At 36.9% G+C, this 25,879-nt stretch overlaps 1 protein-coding gene across 5 annotated transcripts in view; it reads left to right on the forward strand.

Annotated features, from left to right (window-relative positions):
- The window catches only part of LOC102224473 (MICOS complex subunit mic25a-like), a 63,307-nt gene extending 37,704 nt beyond the window's left edge, over nt 1-25,603 (forward strand). For 4 of the 5 annotated variants that reach the window (XM_005797955.3, XM_023325722.1, XM_023325721.1 and 1 more), the window contains 2 exons: nt 2,864-2,999; nt 25,311-25,603. In XM_005797955.3, the coding sequence (XP_005798012.1) occupies nt 2,864-2,999; nt 25,311-25,334 (160 nt within the window). In that variant the 3' untranslated portion in view covers nt 25,335-25,603. Of the gene's footprint in view, nt 1-2,863; nt 3,069-25,310 lie in introns of those variants that run through there. The other variant, XM_023325719.1, reaches the window with a different exon arrangement.
- The last annotated feature ends 276 nt before the right edge of the window (nt 25,604-25,879 follow it).

Here is a 25,879-nt window from a genome sequence, read left to right on the forward strand (position 1 = left end):
TTTAAACTAAAAAAAATCCGTTCAGGAGGACCATTCAGATTGTCATCAATAAATATAGCAGCCGAGGTCTGTACGGGTTAATATGTAGATGCACTTAGAAAAAGTGATTCATACTTGTGTAGCACAAATAATGCAGTAAAGCAAATCTAGATTTTAGAGAGATATTTTTTCTTTATGCAGAACTTCTCTGCAGAGGTCCTCGGATTTTTAAAGGGAGAGCAAAACTGCATTCTTTATACACTACAAGCCATGGTTCCTTCTGAAAAGGATGTCTCTATACTTGACAACCTGTCCCCTATAGAAGGTGTGCAGAGAAATTTGAAAGGGAAAAAAGTCAACACTGCCGACACCATTTTATTTCACAATTGCTCATATAACATATTTTCAAGAGAAGCATGGCTGACGTGCTGTTTATAAAAACAGCAATAAATAAAAGTCAGTAAACGTAAGAAATATTGTATTTTTAAAATATACCTCACATACCTTCCGTTTTTTCCTTTCTTAGGGTTTGTATAACATTGCATTCCATTCTTTGAAAACCTACTTGAAAAACAGATAAAATGGGAAAGAAGTTATCAATATCAGGGACAAGAACTACATGATATTATGTTGCTGAATATTGCAATGACTGTGTGTATTTACCCACATGGGTCTGTCTAGTCTCTGTCAGAAATGTGCATGAATCAGAGGGAGATATGTTGAAATAGACTAATCAACATTTTATTTAAAGCAGAGTTTCAATGCACTTGAAATAGTTTTAATCTACCAGACATTGCATTCAAATGCACACATTTACTTTATGATTGTAACTCAGTATAATGTGCAACTCTATCAGGAATGGAAGTATGAATGAATGTGTTAGAGATTATATTATATTGTATTACATTATATTATTACTTACATTATTAGTATAATAATATACTAATATGAAGGTGGATATTTACTGTTTCAAGATGAGGAAAAAGGCTACATTCAGCTAAGCTAAGCTTAAGCTCAGTGAACTTGCAGTTTGGTTCGGTAAGATTCAGAATATGTTTATTTAATTTATTTTTTAGAGATTTCCATGTTGAAATGGATTGTTAATTATACATAAAAATGTGTTGGACAGAATTTCATGTGTCTTCACAAATACTGATAGCAGTTTCTTGATGAGAATTTAAGCATGTTGTGTCAGGTCTGATGTCCATCTTCACCTGTCTCTCTATGGCAGTAAGAAGTTGCTACTTTTTAATTAGAAGAAAGTTTGATAAAACAGATCAAGCTTCAGAGTGAGTTTCTGTAATTGCTATATTATACATTTTATTTATGTTTATAAGTAGTGTCTTACCCCAATATATTCAGCAACGTACCGAAAAGCTGGATTTTTTTTTTTTATATCTAATTTTTTTTAACCAAATATCAATTGCTTTTGCCACAGTTCGGTGCAGATGTTTTAGATATTTCTAAATTAAATTACTTTAATGTTTATTAAATTAAAGTGCATAATAAGTGAATTTAGTTGAGTCAAATATTCATGCTATGTAATTTTTGTTTGTGGCATTAGAAAAAAGCAATGATTTGTTTAGCTTAAGTGAGTTGTTGTAGAAGCATACCAATTCAAAGGGTTGCTATCTGCTTTGTGTTTTTGTGCATTGGATACATATGTGTGAATGTGTTTATCCATATCCTTCCATTTGCAAATTCTGTCACAACAGCAGGTAAATTACCACAAGCAACAGAGCAATCAAGGATTACACTCTTGTAGGATTAGCATTCAGTATCCGTGTGAAGGTCTGAGCCAGAGTGGATGTGCCTGAATGTGTTTGTAGGTGTGGTTTGAATTGTGTACTTTTGTTGCTGTACACGAACTCAATGTGCAAGTCAGATAACCAAAAAAAGAAAGTTTGACATTGACTACTAAGCTCTTTGCTTGATGCATAATTCATCTGTCCCTACAGACTGAGCCTGCTTTTGAAGCTATCTTAGCTTGTTCAACTTTTAACTAAAACAAACTACAGACAGTCCATTTTGGAGCATTTTTTTTTTTCATTTTCTTTTGCTACTAATTAATATTCATTGATATGAGCCAGAAGTTGCTGGTGCTACTGTCACTCCCATCTCTAACAAGCTCAACACGCACAGTTGCATTTTTTCCCTCACTGAATGAAAAGTTTAATTTTTCCAAAATTTTCAGTGTGAGATAACACTACTTTGTTAAGGATATTATTAAACCTGCACAGCGAAACACTGCAAAGACCTATTGCATCTGTACTGTTTTTTTCTTTTTCTGTCAAATGTATTGGCTTTTTGGAGCTCTAAACATATACGAAAACTCACCAAACTTGGTGGATGCATCAGACCTGCATGAAAATTACATATTTAAAGGGTTTCGAAAAGTCGGTACAGAAATGGTGCAACAGCACTCCCTTGCAACTTTCAAAACATCTTCTGCAATAAACTTACTTTATCATACAGCAATAAAATTGGTTTCTTGAAGTTTTGTTATTCAAATAATGGCTCTTTCGAAGGTGTAAATGGTAGATTTCTGCACCTGAATAGAAGAGAAGCAACATGTAATGTCCAAGATTTCACCATGGCATGTGAGAAACAAAGTTATGGTTTCAAAATGTCCCAGTTTTTCGAGATAGGATGTAAAAAATGCCTCTGAATTGAACCACAATGATTAATACATGTCATTAAATTACTAGCATGAAGTACTGATCAGCAATTATTTGCTATGTTAGTACTGCAGTGGGACTTCTAAGTTTATCAGTGTAAAAAGGAAAGTCTGAATTAGACTTCTTTGCATTATTACAGACATCCAAGTTTTTATTTTACGGAGTAAAAGGACTTTAATGACCCTTCTTTTTTGCTCCTCTTCTAGGCCCCGGTACATTTCACCCATGTGCACTGACCTGCAGACCAAAGTGCTTCAATGCTATAAAGAAAACCCAAAGCAGACACTGCACTGCTCCAGACTGGCTAAGCAGTACATGAACTGTGTTCAGCAAGGGAAGAAGGTAAGTCATGGCTGCAGTCTGCATGTAGATGTAAGAGCAATTACAGAGAAATGTGAAGTTTTCTTTTGAGGACACCATATTTATTTTCAGCTTAGCTGCAAGCTAATGAGATTTTGAAGTAACCTGCTTTTATTGCTGACAGTAGAAGATGACAGCAAAAAGACAAAGAACCTCAAAGTCTTAATTTAAAGTACTTAATTTCAAAGTATTTGCATCTTTCCTGTTAAATATTTTGACACCTCAAATTGGAGAATACAGAAATGACATATGCTGTCTATTTGGGGGCTTACATCATTACCAGTGTTCAAAAATGGGTTTTGCATTCACTTTGTAAAGCGTTTTGCTTTGCTGTTGCTTTTTCAAAGAGTGTTTAAACCCAAGGCTTATCTACAAAGTGTTTTATTTACTCAATTTATCAATCAAAAAGCAATTCTGAATGGAGTAATTTGCACATTATTACCATGGCAGAATGTCTTTCTGCAGCTTCAAAGTTATAAAAGGCTCAGAGCAACAATTGATGAATTTGGCTGTACCAACAGCCGATAAAAGCAAAGGCTCAGAATAAAAGCAATCAGTGGTTTTATATTGTTTCAAAAGCGTAATTACCAGTAGAATGCTGCTCTGTGGGGAAGAAACATTTTATATTCTTGCACCAGACTTTTTTTTTTTAATTATGTGAAATATAAATTGAGTGGAAGCTGTTTTTTTTTTTTCAAGCACATATTTAATTCAGAGTCAAATACTTAGACAAATTTGGTGAAAATGAGAATAACTGGCTAAATGAAATATCTACTGAAAAAAATAAAAGTATGACAGTGAAAGTAAAGAGTAAAATTATGAAAACCAAAAATTAAGACTTGGAAACAAAAAACCCAACAGTTTTACTCCTAGTGAGATTTCTCCGTATAATATTTTATCCAAAGTGTTTTTATATGCCATTGCCAAGTAACAAAACAGTATATATTTCTTAAGTACATGTTCCTTATCTTTGTTATGGTGCAGAATAAAAGTTTTTTAACTTTTATTGTTAAAAGTTAAACATTTGTGTGTCCATCTCCCTAAAATTCACAGAATACCAAGCTGGTGCCTTTTTAAAGTTCACATTGTGGCTTTTTCTTTGTAGAAAACAATCTTGACCCTGACATTTTATCGCTGACATCTTCTCTGTCTACCCTTTCTTTATAGGGATAATCTGACAGAGATTAAATCTTTCATTTTAAAGACTGGCTTGCACCACTATTTCGAAGATAGTGGCTTTTCAGGTTGACCTTTGAGACTTTTGAAGTTTTTTTTTCATCCCTGTCTCAGACTTTGAACAACTCATAAATGTTTCTAGGAATAAGATTTAAACCTGTAAGTCTGAAAGATTTCACATTAAAAGTGTTACTATCTCCATCCAGTCTATTATCAGATATCATCATCCCAACTGTTGCCTGACAGAGCCTCAGTGATTTTTTTTATAGCAGAAGGGAACTTTTTAAAAAAAAGAAAAAGAAAATACAATTCTTTGCATTTTCCTTTTTGTATGAGCAGGGTATTTTTAATCACAAGTTTGTTACCTATGTAACAAGCTTCTCCAAAGTTTCGAAGTAGCATTGACCAATTACTTCCATGCCACGCCACATTGATGCAGATATTCACATAAAGGATGAATGACCAAGTGTTGAGTCCCTACACTCTTCAGCATACGGACATAGTTTTCATTAGGAGAAACTGAATTTTGGATTTTTATTAGTTTTAAACCATTATAATCAAAATCTACATAAATAAATGCCTGAATTTTATCACTCATGAATAAAGAATTTCAATCTGAATTGAATTACACAAGTAAATTGTTTCAGTGATTTTCTAATTTATTTAGCTGTAATAGAGCCAAACAGGTTCAGGTTTCAGAATCCCTGAAATAAACTGCAGGAACAAAGTGATTATGTTTGTCAAGAATTGTGCAGTTGGAGAATTTTGCAGAAAAGTGAAAATGTTTTCTTTGTCAATGGTGATAAATATATTATAAAACAGACATTCAATACAAAAGTAAAAATCTGATTTTCATTTTGCGGCAGTTCGTTACCAGAAAAAAATGCTAATTTCTTAACACAAATTAATAACAAGTAATATTGCTTATGTTATAAGCTCTTTTGAAATTTTGCGTATCTGCTTAGACATAAAAAATTTACAAGTGGTAAATTTTGCAAAAGTAAAAGTCAGATGTTTACTTCATGTCACTTGGTTACCAGTAAACACAGTGATCTCTTAGCAACAGATTTTTATTGTTCAAAAAAACATAAGATTTCTTCTGCTCTTTCTAAATACCACTTACTACTTAAGAATTGTGCATTTGGTGAATTTTGCAGAATAGTGAAAATGTTTGTCATTCGTTTTAAAAATATTATAAAACAGACATTCAACACAAAATGTAAAAATCTGATTTTCACTTCTTAGCAGTTCGTTATCAGATAGAAATGCTCATCTATTAACACAAATTAATAACAAGTAATATTGCTTATGTTACATGAGCAAAAACTTTGAAACAGTGGGCCCTGGTGCGCTGACTTTAATCTAGGCTATATAATTCACACAACAGTTTGCAAAGCTACAAGCAGAAACAAAAGGACCTTATGCATGACAACGGCCCAAGCAGAGACCCTAGCAGAAGATGGACAAGGGGACTGATTGATGAGAGGGGGTGAAAGGCCATACCCTGAACTGCCTCAACAGATGGTAAAGGGAAGAGTGTGTAAAAAATGTGTATGCGTGAGCAGGCATGTATTATAAAACATAAAACAACTTCTGAGTGACATGTAAGGAAAGCTGCGCCACTGCAGATAGTGAAGTGGGGAGACTTCAAAAGGCAGCCAGAAAGAGGAAGATAGATATTCTAGTGATGTCGAGATCAAAACTTTGGAAGGAAAAAAAGAGATAATTTGGCTGCTAGTTTTATTGGCAGAATGATTGACAAACATAGTTTGATGGACACTAAAAGATGTATGGTAGAGTTTATACGAAGCCCTTCTTAGCTGTAAGCACAGAGGAAAAAAACTGAGGCGGATACAATCAGGAAATAGAACCAACCACATATGAAAAAAGGTTCATCATGCCATACTACATGCAAGAGAAAAGAAACTATATTCAAGAAAAGAATGAGCCGTAATTAATAATTTAACAGAAAAAGTTAGAGAGAGATCTTATGTTTTTTGAACAATAACGATCTGTGTGGCTAAGAGATGAGCGTATTTTCTGGTAACAAAGTGCCACGAAGTAAACACTTGATTTTTACTTTTGCAAAATTTACCAACTGTAAATTTCCTGTGTTTAAGCAAATAAGCAGTATTTCAAAAGAGCGTATGTAAAATAAGCAATATTACTTTTATTAATTTGTGTTAATAGATGAGCATTTTTTCTGGTAACGAATTGCCACAAAGTAAAAATCAGATTTTTACTTTTGTGTTGAATGTCTGTCTTTATAATACATTTACCACCAATGACAAAACATTTTCACTATTCTGCAAAATTAAAAAAAATGCACAATCCTTGTTAGATAGTAAGTGATATTTCAAAAGAGCAGAAAGTCAGCCAAAATACTTGCATCAATAATACAACTCTATGAACACTGCATATACTGTATATATATATATATATATATATATATACAAAAGTCATATACTTTATGTTGTTGTAGTTCAAATGTTGCACCCCATACATATATACACTCGTGTTTATTACAGGTTTTGCTCAGACCACACACATTTTTATAGGTGTAAGTGCAACTACAAACTCTTTATGTCCCCATTAAAATTTGATTGGGAGTATTTTATGTTGCTATTTGCCTGTGCTTATAGAGGCTTGCAAATGTTCAAATTCTTCACTTTTATGTGAAAAAGTTACTTACTTACTTTTAATTCATACATTATAATATAATACTCAATGTACATGTTGTGTATGTGTCCATGTAAACACTGACTTGAATTATGTGAATTAGGGCTGGGTAAGTATTGTTTGTTATTGGAGATGAGTATCATAATAAATGTTATTTATTGTGATAATTCTAAATTTCAACGTTTGCACACTTCCAAAACTGAGCAATTGTTTAGGATTGCTAGCTTAACTAAACAGTTTCAAGTGTTGATGTCATAAATATTGATGTATTTTAAAATGTGGTTGAGTAAAAAAATTGTTAATTTTTTTATCAGTTTAGCACCACTTCCTGTAACTTGTCTACTAGAGCAGCCTATTTGGTAATGTTCAGGTTTTATTTTTAGAGCTCCCACTGTTGATTGTAGGGCTCTTGCTGCATGCAGTAGTCGACATATAGCCAAAAGAGCTGTGATGCATTTTTGAATTTAAGTTTTTGTTGTTCTTTTCATTATCGCAGTAAAATCAAAAAACATAAGATTTTTGGTTCATATAATGTGAAAGTGTGATTTACTACACAAATGTTATCCAAAATAGCCTTTGGCCTCTTGTCCCACTCCACAATGTTTTAAGACTGCTGTGGAGGCCATGTACATTGCTGTCCTACTTCATACCATCAGCAGAGGCTGACAATTGCAAAGAAAAACACTTCTACGGCACCACCCCTCTCACAGTACTTGACCTATCTGAACCTGTGGGACTCCTGCCAGATGTATTTGTTTTTGTGCTTGCCCCTGAGAGATCAGGTGAAGTGCCACTCAGTTTCAGGCTTGATTACAGAGGTGTGCTAAGCATAGTAACAGCATTTGTGGGTGATATACAAAAATATGGTGATGTTTTAGACCTAAATAAAATGTTGTTCCACTTTCCACTTTGGCTTTTAACTGAAGTATCTATTTGAAATCAGCAACAGTCTAAATATTTTTGCTGTCCAGTAAATCACAACTATCTAAAACAGTCCTGTCGGAATCTCTAAAGTCCTTGTTTTGTTTAAAAAAAAAAATCTAATCTGAATGCACAAAATGTTAACTAGTAGCTTTGGTGTAGATGCTGTCACTGAGGTAGGAGAATTCCAAGTTAGCTGCTTTCAGTATCAAAGAGGTGCTTAGAAATGAAGTCAGAGGGAGCACAAAAGGTGTAATATGTTAGCTTAAAGGAAACTACTTTCTGCAAAGGCAAGGTGCCTGTAGTAGTGTCAGGCTGCAAGAGAGATATATTTACACCTTTTTCATAAAGACTTGAGGAAACATAGTTGCTGGATTGAGCTATAAAATGTTATGTGCCTGGAAAATACATAATGCTCTCCCTTCCCTCCCATCCTTTAATGACCACTCAAAGCAGGAAGGCAAGAACACATTTTCACAATGCTGCTCTCATCATGGTTCTTGAACCAAAATTGTAACTGAATAACATTGGGAAACCTCAGATCAAAGCAAAAACCCAAAAAATGGAAATCATATGCAAAATACTTATCAATTCATTTCAATTTAAAATTGACCTTTAACTGGAGCCTTTTTTTATAAAAGTGCTGTAGCTTTGAAAGAAAGCAACAATATCAAGCAGGTTTATAGTTCAAGAAAAGCAACTCTATTAAGTTTAGTTGTGCCACTATGATCATTAACGTTGGTATTGTGGTTTTCATTCTTAGTGAAGCGTCTTTGATCAAATCTCTTTTTGAGATACTGTCAAAGGTTTTGTTTCTGATAGCAAATAATTTAAAGAAATGCTGCTAGTGTCTGTTCAAGCAGCTAGTGTCTGTGGGCGGTGGGGAAAGGAACACACTGGTTTGGACTGCGTGGGTTTGTGGATAGATCCTGCTGTGTTTGAGCTGCATTTCTCTCTTTTTTTCCTCTTATTCTCACCTCCATTAGTTGTGCCATGTGGTGTGAGTGTTTGTGTGTGTCAGTATATGTGCATCGTGAGTATTTGTGAAGTACCATTCTGCCTACTTTCAAACGTTTCAGTTGACATTTTCTATAGCAGCCACATTTAACTCGAATTAACTTTTTTTTTTTTTGTTCAACAAATGTGTGTTGCTAGTAGCATCTTAAGTAGGTCTCAAGTGACATTGCATCTCTAACTAAAGGTTTAGTCCATTTGCTGCCAAAAACCACTTAAGAGTGTAAGTACTTGAAAACATATTTTTCCTCCACAACAAATTACAGCCAAATCTGTTTAAACCTGCTAATGTTTTCTCCAGGTAAAAAAACAAGATCACTAATTAGAGATGTAGAAATTATGGCAATTCTTTTGGAAAAGGAAAAAATGAAGAATGAGTCTTTGTAGCTGGGATGAAAGCTGAGGAATGGATGGAGCCTGATGAAAGGAAGGAAAACTAAAGGGAGGGAAGCTCTTGGAAGCTTTTAAATGTGAACGTTGATGGAAAACTGTAAGAGGAAAATAGAGAATAGTTGGACGATATGAGGGAATATGCACATGATGAATAGAAAGATATTCTGCTACTGGGAGGAATGGGTTATGGTAGATCGGTTTGTGCTTTATAAATGGATTTCTCCCCAGAAATTACTATTTAAAGAAGCAAAGTAAGTTATATATCTGTTTTAAAATGAGGAATGATAAATTAAATAGTTTTTTTTTTAATGGTGAAACATCAGTTAGCAGAAATTCAAAGTTTATTTAGTTTTCCTGACATTTTTTAATAACAAAAGCGTCTCAAAGAGAAATAAGAAGCTGTCATTTTTAGTGTCTCATACAACTCAGTGGCAGAGCGCACGGTCCTGTACGCAGCTGTCCTGGGTTTGATTCCCGACCCTGGGCAATTTACTGCCTGTCTTCCCATTCTTTCTCTACCTTACTTCCTACTTCAGCTAGTGATGAATAAAGGTCACTAATGCCAAAGATCGTTAAAAAAAATATTAATAATAATCATAGTAATAAAATTGGTAAATTCTTCTGTATTCTGTACCCTTTTGCATGTACTCTACCTAAGTACATGCTTTGCTGCATCACTCATAAATGGTAGGGATGAGTGTTAAACATCAGGCTCATATGTGATAAAAGATTAGACTTTTTTTTAAAAAATTCTTATCTTTGTCCAAACTAATAAAGATCTATATTTTTGTTGAGGCATAAATGTGGGACAACAACAACAACAACAAAAAAAAGATCTCCTAGCAGTTATACAATTACTATTTAAAAATTTTAAGACACCACAATAAATATTCAGTTCTTTGAAGTAATTTAAAGGCACAACAAAGTATGCATTTTCTAGCTGGAAAAGAAGCCAAGACACCTTATCTCTTAGGAGCAATTGTTTGGCCCTTTGGCTAAAACAGCTTCACTACTCTTCCTATAGCCATCCATCAGCCTCTGACAACGGTCGAAGCAGCCAAACGTTGAAAAGCAACGTTTGGCTGCTTCTCACTTTCAGCTGTTAGATGTTTGATGGGTTTCTTGCATGTACAGTCCACTTTATGTCACCCACAGCATATCAGTGAGATCAAGATCTAGCCTTTAGGGTAAACCTTCTTCAACATCCTGAATAATGACTTTCTAACCATGTCAACCTGATTTGATACAGTTGTGTAATCCGAGCCTGCTGGAATAAATATAGTTATGTCCTAAGCTATTCTTTACCAAAAGGAGGTTTCATTTATTTATTTATTTAAAATATATTTTTTTATTTAAGTGAACTTTTCTTATCCATGTGTCCTAATGCAGTGGTTCTCAAACTTTTTTCAGTGATGTACCCCCTTAAAAATATATTTTTAGTCAAGTACCCCCTGACACGGGCAAAACATTTTTGGAATTAAAAAGAGGTACAGTGCTGTAAAATCACTGTCTGATTTATTAAAGCCAAACAACTTATATCAGTGAACCTGACAAATACATCCATATTGCAAACATTGCATGGTTAAACAAAAAAGAAAAACAGAAGACGGTGACCACCAGGAAGGTATAAAACCAGTCAAACCGTTTTATTTTAAAGGATATTGAAACTAAATACTGAATATAAAATTCAGTGCATGAACACACATTTATATTTTATCGAACTTTTCACAAAATAATTTTTCCCAAGACTTATTATGAGGAGCCTACTGATTTTTTTAAAGATATTTTGAAAAGCTTCACGTACCCCCTGCAGTACCTCCACGTACCCCCATTTGAGAACCACTGCTCTAGGGTGTCCCTACGCTCTTTCAGGTCTCATACTGATGTTTCCAGTTTTGTTAGAGCCAAATTATAGACAGCGTTTCACCAGGAGACCTAGAGTGAGGAGCCCCGCCCCTTTCCCCCTTGCGCCTCAGACAGAGTTTGGGGAAAAAGATGGCGGTCGTTCTTCGTTCGCTAAAGCTGTTCTTGTTTACAGGTTAGTAGTGTGAAGCTGGTGGAAACTGTCCCCGCTAAAATGTAAATTTACAAGTTCATTCGGTGCTGATTTCGTAATTACTTGCTAGACGTGTTTAGACGTTCGAGGGAAAAAGAGTGATTTTGTTTCATAATTACGGTTTGTAGCTATAACGGTCGTAAAACAGCCGTTATAGAAGTTTGCTACATGTATCTAAACTTCGATACACTCTCCGACCCAACCTTATTAAGATTTCGGTGGTATCCTGACGGGTTGTGTTATCTTTTGATAGGAAGTGTTAAAGTTACTCTGTTACATGTACCGGAAATCAGTTCTCATCAGTTTCAAACATTTATTATAGACGTTAGCACTTTTCCCCTACTACCCTGTAATTGATTCTACTGTACTAGCTTAAGCTAGATCTAGTCCTCTAAATATGCCCATATTAAATTATAGAACTAATAATATGATTACATTTTTCAGAGTTATTACAATTCAAAGAAATTAGTAGCCTTACAATTTCACTGAACTTGAGGAATAGTTTTCTTTTTATGTAAATCTGTAAGATTTAAATCGATTGTTGAATTGTTTTGACTTGGCCCATGGATGCTGTCACAGCTGGTGGGGGCTGATGTTGTTTATTGAAGTAGATGGAATATGGTTGTTTTGGAGCAACGGAAGGACACATGGACATGAAGGCACAAAGGAATGTTCAATGTATGATTGCATGATTTCATGATTTTGACAATTTGTAATAAAACAGACAGAGTTTGGGGAAGAAAACGGCGGTTGTTCTTGTTTACAGGCTTCCCACTCGGAAGAAAGGAGAAGAAGAGACAAAACAAAACAAACATCAATTGTTACAACTGTTTCAATACAGCTGAGACATGTAACATAGGTATAAAAAACATTTTTTCTGAGGTAACAGCCTGCGATGTCATCGATGACATCACGTCTGTCCCTGACTGTCACTGATGACATCAGACCGACAAAACGAACGTGATGTCATCGATGACATCGCAGGCTGTTCCTTCAGAAGTGCTTGAATAAGACGACCACGTGGTAATGTGAAGGCCTGTGAAGGCCCTCGCACCGAACGTGGACGCGAGGACCTGTGAAGGCCTGGGATCCTTCAAGGACCTGCCCTGTGAAGGCCCTCGCACCGAACGTGAACGCGAGGACCTGTGAAGGCCTGGGATCCTTCAAGGACCTGGCCTGTGAAGGCCCTCGCACCGAACGTGGACGCGAGGACCTGTGAAGGCCTGGGATCCTTCAAGGACCTGACCTGTGAAGGCCCTCGCACCGAACGTGGACGCGAGGGCCTGTGAAGGCCAGGGATCCTTCATGGACCTGGCCTGTGAAGGCCCTCGCACCGAACGTGGACGCGAGGGCCTGTGAAGGCCAGGGATCCTTGAATGACCTGACCTGTGAAGGCCCTTGCACCGCCACGTGGACGCGAGGGCCTGTGAAGGCCAGGGATCCTTCAAGGGCCTGGCCTCTGAAGGCCCTCGCACCGCCACGTGGATGCGATGGCCTGTGAAGGCCAGGGATCCTTGAAGGACCTGGCCTGTGAAGGCCCTCGCACCGCCACGTGGATGCGAAGGCATGTGAAGGCCAGGGATCCTTGAAGGCCCTGGCCTGTGAAGGCCCTCGCACCGCCACCTGGATGCGAAGGCATGTGAAGGCCCTGGCCTGTGAAAGCCCTCGCACCAGCACCTGTATGCGAGGGCCTGTGAAGTTGTGTAAAAGTAGTAGAAAAAGTTGAGTACCTTTCTGCCGTTTCTACTCTCTGCTCCTTCCATGCGTTGCTCTAGAGCAGTGGTTCTCAAACTTTTTTCAGTGATGTACCCCCTTAAAAATATATTTTTTGTCAAGTACCCCCTGACGCTGGCAAAACATTTTTGGAATTAAAAAGGGGTACAGTGCTGTAAAATCACTGTCTGATTTATTAAAGCCAAACAACTTATATCAGTGAACCTGACAAATACATCCATATTGCAAACATTGCATGGTTAAACAAAAAAGAAAAACAGAAGACGGTGACCACCAGGAAGGTATAAAACCAGTCATACCGTTTTATTTTAAAGGATATTGAAACTAAATACTGAATATAAAATTCAGTACATGAACACACATTTATATTTTATCGAACTTTTCACAAAATAATTTTTCCCAAGACTTATTATGAGGAGCCTACTGATTTTTTAAAGATATTTTGAAAAGCTTCACGTACCCCCTGCAGTACCTCCACGTACCCCCAGGGGTACGCGTACCCCCATTTGAGAACCACTGTCCTAATGCATTAGAAAAACACACAAACTCTCATAGTGTGTCCTAACTTCTTCACATGACAGTAGGCTAATTGACAGTCTTAGAATAAAAAGGGGGAAAGGAGCAATTTTCCTTTCTCTTGCCAGTGTTTACTTGTTTTCATTTCTGTCAACATGATAATAAAGTGAAACAAAATAAAAATTTCTCCTTATCCATTTTTGAACACCCAAAAATCATTTCTCATTATTCTTTAATATTTGAAACCACTTGTTTATTCATTTTTCAATACTTGTTTCAGATGAGAACATCCAATTACCAAAACATTCATGGATCTGTCTGATTCACAAATAATTTAGTTTGACACTGTGTGAAGAAAGCAATTTTGTTGATATGTTGTCAATTTCTATTTATTAAAGCACAATCTTTAGGAAAATAAATTATGTGAACATTTTTAATTTCTCTTTGTAATTATCATTTCAATAAATATGAGGAAACAAAGTGTAATTTTGCATTTGTAAATGTTTTTTACCATGTAAAAGAAAAACTACTCGAATTTCAATTTAATATTTTGTACTTTCAAATAAAATTTAAGTAAGCAATTGTTTTCCTTTTTTTCTTTTGTAGTTTCTGAAGAGAAAATTCAATCAATGAGGCCTGCTTAGTCCCAGAGCAACTAAAGTGCATATAAAAGGGAAATGATAAAAAAGAAAGTAGTTTTCAGAGCAATAAAGAGTTAAAGGCTGAGAACAAAAATTGTTTATAAGTTGCATAAAAGAAGAAAGGAAATAAAATAAATATGTGGTTGTGTAAAGCTATCAATAGTAGCAGGTGGTGAGCCCCACTGTGAGCTTTGGACTGCCTGCTTTCTCTGATCCGATAAAACAGCCACTCTATTTATTCAGCAGCCTTCTCCTCCACACGCAGACTACATTGTGTGGACTATAATATTCCTATTAATATTTTTGTAATACTAGCATGCTTCCCTTCACTCATTATGGCTCCCCATTGATTATTACAAAAACATTTTCACACCCCTCTGCGTGTTATTTTAATAAACTTATGCTCATTTGCTCGCTCACACATTTCTGTCTCTTTATGAGTCGCTCTTTACTTCCAACCGTTCCTCCTCTGCTTCATATCCATCATCTCCAAGGCGACCACTGCATGATGGCACAGGCCTCATAAAGATTAGCTGTTCTCTCTCATGTCCCTTCGTTCTGCCTCCCAACAGTCGTTCAGTCTGTTGAATTCTCACACCGCTCCATCAGCATCTAGCCATATACCTGATCCCTTCTGCTCCTTTTTACTGATCGAGATCTCCCAACATGTGAGGAATTCCTTCCTGCCAACCTTTGGCTGGTATCTGTCTTACTTCGTTTGCTTAGGGGGAATGTGTTCAGGTAAACTTGGACAAATGAGAATTGCTATGTTCTTTTACTCTGCTAGTAAAACTGTCATCTCTAGCAGTAGCAATAATGGACAACAAAGAAACTTGGATAATTACATGTTCTGCATTAAATCAATGTTCACTTGACTGCTTTTTAATGATGAATTCCAATATTGTGATTATTTGCTTTAGATGAAATGAGCAGATTGTACAAAAGCAGAACACTCTGGCTTACACTGCTGAGGGCTTTTTTTTGTCCTACCAAGTTGACATCAATTGCAAAGCTGTGAAATATTTGAAACATAAAATAAACTGCGGCTCATAGTTGTGCAAATTGGCTGGATTTTGGCCTATGCACACTAACATGAGGAATACCTACAAACTCATTGGTGTAAATGTTGTTTTAATCCGGTAACTAAAACTGGCAAAATAAAGAGGAAGTATTAATTAAAATAAATACATGTGAGGAAAAAAGGAATTAAATTGAAAGTGATTGGTTTAATGCATCTTAAACTCAATTTTTTAAATTTTATTTTAGACTTTTTAGTATTTACTCCTTCAATCTCTAGTCAGGGTCGATCAGTGGGTTTAGACCAGTGGTTCTCAAACTTTTTTCAGTGATGTACCCCCTTAAAAATATATTTTTAGTCAAGTACCCCCTGACACGGGCAAAACATTTTTGGAATTAAAAAGGGGTACAGTGCTGTAAAATCACTGTCTGATTTATTAAAGCCAAACAACTTATATCAGTGAACCTGACAAATACATCCATATTGCAAACATTGCATGGTTAAACAAAAAAGAAAAACAGAAGACGGTGACCACCAGGAAGGTATAAAACCAGTCAAACCGTTTTATTTTAAAGGATATTGAAACTAAATACTGAATATAAAATTCAGTGCATGAACACACATTTATATTTTATCGAACTTTTCACAAAATAATTTTTCCCAAGACTTATTATGAGGAGCCTACTGATTTTTTAAAGATATTTTGAAAAGCTTCACGTACCCCCTGCAGTACCTCCACGTACCCCCATTTGAGAACCACTGCTCTAGGGTGTCCCTACGCTCTTTCAGGTCTCATACTGATGTTTCCAGTTTTGTTAGAGCCAAATTATAGACAGCGTTTCACCAGGAGACCTAGAGTGAGGAGCCCCGCCCCTTTCCCCCTTGCGCCTCAGACAGAGTTTGGGGAAAAAGATGGCGGTCGTTCTTCGTTCGCTAAAGCTGTTCTTGTTTACAGGTTAGTAGTGTGAAGCTGGTGGAAACTGTCCCCGCTAAAATGTAAATTTACAAGTTCATTCGGTGCTGATTTCGTAATTACTTGCTAGACGTGTTTAGACGTTCGAGGGAAAAAGAGTGATTTTGTTTCATAATTACGGTTTGTAGCTATAACGGTCGTAAAACAGCCGTTATAGAAGTTTGCTACATGTATCTAAACTTCGATACACTCTCCGACCCAACCTTATTAAGATTTCGGTGGTATCCTGACGGGTTGTGTTATCTTTTGATAGGATGTGTTAAAGTTACTCTGTTACATGTACCGGAAATCAGTTCTCATCAGTTTCAAACATTTATTATAGACGTTAGCACTTTTCCCCTACTACCCTGTAATTGATTCTACTGTACTAGCTTAAGCTAGATCTAGTCCTCTAAATATGCCCATATTAAATTATAGAACTAATAATATGACTACATTTTTCAGAGTTATTACAATTCAAAGAAATTAGTAGCCTTACAATTTCACTGAACTTGAGGAATAGTTTTCTTTTTATGTAAATGTGTAAGATTTAAATCGATTGTTGAATTGTTTTGATTTGGCCCATGGATGCTGTCACAGCTGGTGGGGGCTGATGTTGTTTATTGAAGTAGATGGAATATGGTTGTTTTGGAGCAACGGAAGGACACATGGACATGAAGGCACAAAGGAATGTTGATTGTATGATTGCATGATTTCATGATTTTGACAATTTGTAATAAAACAGACAGAGTTTGGGGAAGAAAACGGCGGTTGTTCTTGTTTACAGGCTTCCCACTCGGAAGAAAGGAGAAGAAGAGACAAAACAAAACAAACATCAATTGTTACAACTGTTTCAATACAGCTGAGACATGTAACATAGGTATAAAAAACATTTTTTCTGAGGTAACAGCCTGCGATGTCATCGATGACATCACGTCCGTCCCTGACTGTCACTGATGACAACAGACCGACAAAACGAACGTGATGTCATCGATGACATCGCAGGCTGTTCCTTCAGAAGTGCTTGAATAAGACGACCACGTGGTAATGTGAAGGCCTGTGAAGGCCCTCGCACCGAACGTGGACGCGAGGGCCTGTGAAGGCCTGGGATCTTTCAAGGACCTGGCCCGTGAAGGCCCTCGCATCGAACGTGGACGCGAGGGCCTGTGAAGGCCAGGGATCCTTCATGGACCTGGCCTGTGAAGGCCCTCGCACCGAACGTGGACGCGAGGGCCTTCACGGGCCAGGGATCCTTCATGGACCTGGCCTGTGAAGGCCCTCGCACCGAACGTGGACGCGAGGGCCTGTGAAGGCCAGGGATCCTTGAATGACCTGACCTGTGAAGGCCCTCGCACCGAACGTGGACGCGAGGGCCTGTGAAGGCCAGGGATCCTTCAAGGACCTGGCCTGTGAAGGCCCTCGCACCGCCACGTGGATGCGATGGCCTGTGAAGGCCAGGGATCCTTCATGGACCTGGCCTGTGAAGGCCCTCGCACCACCACATGGATGCGATGGCCTGTGAAGGCCAGGGATCCTTGAAGGCCCTGGCCTGTGAAGGCCCTCGCACCGCCACCTGGATGCGAAGGCATGTGAAGGCCCTGGCCTGTGAAAGCCCTCGCACCAGCACCTGTATGCGAGGGCCTGTGAAGTCGTGTAAAAGTAGTAGAAAAAGTTGAGTACCTTTCTACCGTTTCTACTCTCTGCTCCTTCCATGCGTTGCTCTAAAGCAGTGGTTCTCAAACGTTTTTCAGTGATGTACCCCCTTAAAAATATATTTTTAGTCAAGTACCCCCTGACACGGGCAAAACATTTTTGGAATTAAAAAGAGGTACAGTGCTGTAAAATCACTGTCTGATTTATTAAAGCCAAACAACTTATATCAGTGAACCTGACAAATACATCCATATTGCAAATATTGCATGGTTAAACAAAAAAGAAAAACAGAAGACTGTGACCACCAGGAAGGTATAAAACCAGTCAAACCGTTTTATTTTAAAGGATATTGAAACTAAATACTGAATATAAAATTCAGTACATGAACACACATTTATATTTTATCGAACTTTTCACGAAATAATTTTTCCCAAGACCTATTATGAGGAGCCTACTGATTTTTTTAAAGATATTTTGAAAAGCTTCACGTACCCCCTGCAGTACCTCCACGTACCCCCAGGGGTACGCGTACCCCCATTTGAGAACCACTGGTTTAGACAATGCCACATTTCATAACTGCTACATTCTCGTACTGCTCTCTCTACTCTTGAATTATTTCCTGTTATTTCAGCTTTTACCTTTACGCTCTCTAAGTTCTTTTCCTCTAGATTGAAACAACAGCTGGACTGATGTTATTTTTAGATGTTGCACCTTCCTGGAAGTCTGTATCAGCTGAGCTACTGCTGAAAAATGTCTTACTGTTCTTTTTCTAAAGACAATACATTTGGCCCCACCTCTTTAATGTCTCTTTCTCTGTTGCCTGATCTTCTGCTAGGACTAACTGCATGAGCTTTCATTTATCCCATAGACTTTAAAAATTGTTCTTCTGCCAATAGTTCTCTGTTTTCTCTTAACATAAAAAAAACACATCTGTGTTTCTTTTGGATATGTGTGTATATATATTTTGTCTTCTCAAAGCCCAGTCAGTTGTGGCAGATGACTGCTCACATTGAGCCAGGTTCTGCTGGAGGATTTTTATTTTTTTATTTAAAGGGGAGTTTTGTTTTACGGTGTCACCACATGGATGCTCAGTGTGCGGGTTTCCTGCCACAATAACAGATCATTGTAATCAACCATCCAACATGTTCGTCAAGGAGGAGTGAATTCTGCTAGTCAGTGACTCGATGAAATCAGCTGGACTTCCTTAGATAACCAGCGTTTCAACCAATTTGAACAATAAACTAATCTTAAATTCTGTGATGATGACTAGGATTGGTTTGGAATGTATGTAATTGACTGAATCTGTCTAAACGACTCAATCGAATTTACTTTTTTTGGCTTGATCTTGAGATGATATTTTCTGTGAATTTGCACCAAATGAATACATCTGAACTGACTTGTACAGAGCTAAATTGAATTGAATTGAATTGTTTTTATAAAGCATTTACGACCCTTTCCACTCTTGGTTATGATCAGTCCCAGCACCTGTCTCTGTCCCTCCTGAGAGGAGCTAAGAGCTGAGTGCTGTTAGCACTGAGTAGAGAAGACATTTATTGATTCTTTGCTGGTCTATTATTTCTATTTTTCGCAGGAAAAAAGTGAGTGACACCAGTGTGTTTGTGAAACAGAGCTTCTTTATATTTGCAGCAGATATTTGTGTGTGAATGTCTCTGCCGTGTTTGCAGACCGTTAGCTTATGTCTGTGGAAGTGCAAACACTCCCAGCATGTCCATGCTGCAGACTGTGGCTTTCATGCTGCTGACAGTTAGATCTGATCCGCGGCCTGCAAACACAACATCTATCTCCAATACCACATCCAGCTACACTTCAAACTGCTTGCTAATTGGACGGAAGCTGTCAGGTTAGAGAAAACACATTTCTCTGTGTTAGTATGTGTTTTTGGACACATTTTTTGGGATATAAATGTATGTTCTTTATAACATTTTTAGCTTTTTTTTTAACTCAATGTGATCAAAATATTTTTCACATCATGTAAATGACTTCATTAAGCAAATAAATAATCAGCATGGATAGAGATTCTAAAATCTCTATCTATAAAAGCTAATGTTAGCTTTTATGTTAACACCATTAAAGCTAACATTATTCCAAATATTGATCGTATCATTGTAAAACATTGCAAAAAGATTTCTTATATCTGCACCTGTTCACTTATGACTTCCATTCCAGTATCTGCTGAATTCAAACACAAGCACACACAATTATCCTAATGATTTAGTGATGAGGTGAACCCTACTGCAATGTGAATGAAAGGTGAAATGTGCATGAAAGTTGTGATTAAAATTCAGGGACTTTATAACAATGATCGTTTTGCAAACTCTTCCCTAGTAAAAACATGTTTTCTTCTCGTTAATTGATATCTGAAAACACCGTTTATTATTACATGTGTTGTTTACACCATTTTTCATTTTCTGAGTGCTATAAATGGAAATATGTTTTAATTTTGGATAATGTTATTTTATAGAACAAAACAAATAAATTCCTTCTACTCAAACACCTACACACTACTTGCTAAATCAAAGATTACATTTAGTTTCAAGAACTACCAACTTCAGCAAAAATAAGACATAAGTACCCGATAAACTTAATAGTTATCAGATGCCTATTGAGCTTTGTGTTATCTGTATTTATTATGTTTGGGAAAAATATGAGTCTAACAAACATCAATTTCTACTTTTATTTAATGATGTGGGAGAAGGTTCAAGATACTGTTTCTTTTTGCCTTTCATTCTTTCTTGGCTTTATCATTTATGCATTATGGGTTCTGATTTCTTTTCAAAGAAATGTTTTAGTCAGCATAAATGGCTTGAAGAAATTTTCAATAACCCTGCATGTCGTTTCAGCTGCGAATTTTTGAGTGTTGGAGCAGGGATGTCGCATATTGATTATTTGACTTGTGACATTTTTTTTCAAAGACTCCAGTTAATCATGTGCAGAGAAAACTAGTTCCTCTCCTTCAACTAAAATGCTTCAATTTTGACACCATCATTCTTATTGATGAGTTATAGCAGCGTACATCACAGGCTGTGGTTCTTTCTGTGAGCTTTCTACATACAGCGACATCAGATCAGGTCAGAAATAACAGTGGCAAATAGTGTCCGACATTCACTGCAAGCATCAGTGTAAAGCATCAAACCTCTTAGGTTATGAGAGAAAACACCGAGTGATTAGACAAGATTCTAAGAGATTTCACTTTATACAGTGGGTTTAAGTTTCTTTTAAAATACTGCGTTTATAAAAGACCTATTTGATCATTCGGACTGTCTAATTGTAGCTTGGTGGCATCTGTCTAAGAGGTGCCATTTTAGCTTGAAAACTATTTTTAAGTTTACCTAATTAAGAATGAATGGTGGTGCTCACATCTAATGTTTTTCACGACCCGTAAATGGTTCCAAACAGTTTAATTTGTTTTGATTTTTAGTGATACGTGCCAGCACGTTGTAGTGAGGCAGTGATACATTTCTCTGCTCCATATAGTCACTAAAGCATGTTCTCTGGCCTCTCATTAAAAGCACTTTAAGCTGTACGATTGGTAAGACAGAAACTTTCAGCAGTTTTGAAATAGTCACTTTTTAAAACTTTTTGAATGCCTTGATATTTGTAACGAACCCTTGCTTAAGGCCTATATATCCTCTGCATTGTCTTCCCTCTGTCAGGACTGCAAGAACAAAGTTTTTTTCTTGCCAGGACATTTCATACCTCATAGGAACTCAAGTGCAGAACTCCTCTGCATATGTCTCTCCCACTGCAGCACATTTACTTTATATTTTCGGGACACAGAACAAGAAAAACGTTCTGCCCAGAATATGCATTAACAATGAGCTGCAAAAACTCCCAAATCAGAGCACCCCTGGGAAAGAGAAGAAAGTTCCCTATTCTTGTCTTGCAGAGCATGTATTGTCACTTAATAAGGACCCAAGAAGTAACATTCTGATTTGGACAACAACGAGATGTGTTCAAGATTTAAATAGTCTAAGATATTCCTGTAATGCAATTTTATTAAAATGCTAATGCAGTAACTTGGTGTACCTAAGCAGCAGCTGAAATTCAGCTCAGACCTTGAGGTGAAATGTTTGTCTGCCCCCAGCACTTAAGGTGTTGTGCACAAAAAAGCTTCCCCTGTCCATATATTATCCAAGTTTGGATGGCAACAGTCCAAATTTGGACCTGGGGCACCAAATTGAGTTGTCTGCACTGTGGGGGGTGCCAGGGGTCAATTTGAAATTCAGGTGCTACTTCATACACTATGCATTAGGCATAATATGTGAAAGTGCTGCAATATTCACACACCTGCCACAACTCCCCACCCACCCAAACACACACAAGAATTAAAAAAAAAAACACTGTGCTTTTTGTGCATAAACTCTTGCACACATTAGCAGCCACCTTCACACAAAGTGTGGATGTTTATGCACACATGCACATTAATGCCGTCCTCCTTTATGTCTCGGGACGTGAGTGGAGCAGTAAAGCTAAAGCTCCTTGTCACATTTGCCACTCATCTCCAATTCAAAGGCACAGCCTGCGATGCCCTCGGATGCACTTGGCAAGTGAACAGCTAACCTACCCGCCAGCGTATCTGCCTGCCTGCCAGCCGGGCTCAGAGGCAGTTAGCATGCCAACTAGCCCACCCAGCAGCCACAAGCTAATGCTTCACTAACCCCGTGTTGCCCTGTGTCTCTTCCTCCGACTGGGTGTTTGTTCATGTATTGACACATGGGGAGTTTAGTTGCACTGTGTTGCATAGTAAAAAGCCAGTCTGTAAGTGTTGCTCTTCATCTACATGCAAACACTTAATATTCTTGTGTCATTTTAAAAAGCTGGTATGTCACAGGGAAGTAGCCACAATTCTGCTTAACTCTCTTCATTTAGTCTGTTCAGAGTTTTGTTCCAAAATTAAAGTCTCAAGTAATTATTAAAGCATGAGTCCCTCATATACACTTAATTGGGCAACTGTTAATTACTTTAGCTCTACACCGTCAACATTATTCTGTGTGTCCATGGATTACTTTGTTGGAATGAGCTACACCATCTGGTATTAAAAGTATGAATCCAATATTAGCACAACCAAGATGTCTTCTAAGCACAGGGAATTATCTTTTACAACAATGGGTTTCTTTAGGCCTTTGCTCTCACTTTTATTTTAATATATCCATTAATAGACTTATTATGGCTTAAGAATTCCCCAATTTTTCTGTTTCTGAACTATCATTGGTTGAAGTATATAAATAATTCCAGTCAGCCAATTAAAAAGGAAATAAACTCAACTGGTTTTTAGATATTTTGACTACTTTTTATCCTTGAGATTAATATATCTATTTGTTTTTTATTTATTTATTTTTAAACACAATCTCAGCACACCTCAAATGATGATTCATAACCTCTGTGAGATCCCAGTCGCAACACTGGGAATCAGTTACTGAGGATTCAAGTGTTTTGTGTTTTAATGATTGTAATTTTAGGGCAAAGCCTCTATAATGTATATCTACTTACAGTGGGAGTGTAATAATACATTTAGCCCATGAGATAAGGAGATCCATGAAATGTTTATGAGACATAACAGGACGAGAGAATTTTGGGAAAACTAAGAATTCTTTTTTGTTTTGTTTCTATGATTAGAACAAAGGATGAAAGGGCAACAAACTAAACTGTGAAGAAATCTGTAACCAGTGAAGGATAATTCAGTCCAACTTGGACTCGTCAATATCACTTTTTATGTTTTTCTAATTCTAAGGTCTTTCCAAAACCAAAAAAAAAGGAGTTTAAGAAAAGCTCAAACACAGACACAACAGCATGTAAAGCTAATAGCATTCATTCTTATATTCAGGCTTGATAGTAAAGCTAACACTAAAGTTAAACAGCAACCATGGTGCTTTGCAAGAACAAAATGACTGTTTTATAATTTTACTAACTTGCAGTAGTAATATCAGTTTGTTGCCTACAGTTGGCCTAGTGCAGATCCTATACCAACAAATGATTAATTGCAAATATTGATATTGACTTGGAAGTCTATATCCTACATAGAAAGTAAATGAAGATCTGCCTATTAGAGATATTTGACAGAAAAAGTCATAACAATGAAGATAATATTGAATTAGCCTGATTGTTATTAACCCAGAAAGTCATAGTCTTTGTAATCATTTAGGTTGGACAGGTAATAAAGAATTTGGCATTTTGATCAGTGTTAGGAAAGCACTTAGATTAAGTTGATAAAATCAAGTTATTGGACAAAACAAAGGTCAGTGGATCCATATGTCTAGTTTAAGGTGCCCAACAGGTTTTAAAATCTCTATTAGAATAGATAATTAGTGTAAACGGTGTATTGGAGCAGCACATTTGACAATTGTTTGAGTTTCAGAGAAATGTTTGTCTTTTGAGGCACTAACCTTTATGCTGCTATAAATTTGTATCTTAACAGTTCATGTTCACTTTTAGAAAGATAGTTTTTATCCCCTTTATTATCATCTCAATAAACAACAATCAAAGATTTTGATGAAATCTTTTGTCTGTTTTCCATCTCTGTTAGTGAGACAATGAAGAGTCACTGTTATGAAAGTGAACTTTCTCCAAAGGCCACATTTGCTTCCTTCGATTGTGTTAATGCTGTTGGAGCTGTGCAGCTGTTCACCCCAGAAATAACAGGTCAGGCCAAAATTTATGAAGTGGAAAGCTTTTGTACCAATAAACCACTACAGACATTCCCTGCAGCTTGTGAATCACTGAATTAGAACTTAAGTATGTTTTTTCCATATCTTATTAAAGCTGTCTGTTTTTCTAAATGTTGTTTAAAACCAGTTGCTTTAGCTGCAGGCCAGAGACACAAAAGGACACACCTCACAGACTCAATATCATCTGTTCACAAGATTACATACAGTCTGCGAGACGTAACTTTCCATCTTTCTTTCTATTTAGTTTAATAAAAGCCTCAATAGCCTGATGTTTTAACCTAAACCCATTTTAAATTGATCAATAAAACTGTTTTTAAAATCTGACATATTTTGTTACTTACCCAAAGTGCAACTCATACTCATTTTATTGCTTTTTATTTTGCCCTCTTTTGTTCATCAAGAATGTATTAAGCTAAATACATCCTTAATTTGAGATACTAAATACTAAAGCTATGAAATGAAAAGGTTGTGTTAAAGGTTGTAAAAACTTATTTTTTATTTTTTTTAATCTCCTTTACTTACTGTTGGTTTCTTACTCTTTAAAGAAGCTCCTGTCTATTGATCCATGTCTCCAGGGTGGAAAGGATAACCTCCTGCTGTGAAAGAAAGTTCTAACAGTTAGAAATTTAATACAGCGCTTTCTTTTTTCTTTTTTGGCACTGTGCCGTGTGGAGCCTGAGCTTCTGTGTTTATGTGTGAGAGACCGGATTTTTCCTGGTGCATCCTGGTTCCTGTTAGTTTCCCCTTTGCTTCCAGTAATGCAAATTCATACTTTGACAGTTTCTCCTCTTGTTCACCCTCCCCCTCCCCCTTCCTCTTCCCTCTCCTCCTCTTTTTTTTTTTTTTTTTTCCAGAGCTGTGTGACAAATCATGGCTGAGAAATGCAAGAATAGCCGGAACAAGGGGTGCAGTGAAGCAACGAAGAAACAAAAATCATATCAAATCCATACATTTTTTTTCTTGTTCAAAATCAACTTTACTTATCTGTTCACACATCTGTTTGGCCACCAATATGTATTAACCACCATTTCTCACATTCCCTTGTTGTTGTTTTTTTCTTTGTTTTCTTTCTCTGAATCGAATATGTGTTGATTTAATGCCAAGTTGTGCCAGAGCTCGTTCTAAAATAAATTCTCATAATCCGGTGGTGATGAGTTGTGTTTCTTTGTGTCTGCTGTTTGTGTGTTGCCTGTGAGCGAGACGTGAGGTGGCGGATGACTGTTTCCTGCCACAGCAGACTAATAATTCTTCCACAAGTGAAAATGGGGTCATGTGTACCCCACTGACAGCTGTAGGGGCCTAGAGGCCTGATTTTGTGCCGTACTTGTGGTTTCATTAAGTGAGAAGAACGGAGAGAAGAGTGAAGGAAATGAGGGATTAATGAAGTGGGGGACAGGTGAAGAGTGAATTAATGTGTTTGTGT

Source organism: Xiphophorus maculatus, chromosome 20 (assembly GCF_002775205.1).
Source record: "Xiphophorus maculatus strain JP 163 A chromosome 20, X_maculatus-5.0-male, whole genome shotgun sequence".
In the NCBI taxonomy this organism is placed as follows: Eukaryota; Metazoa; Chordata; class Actinopteri; order Cyprinodontiformes; family Poeciliidae; genus Xiphophorus; species Xiphophorus maculatus.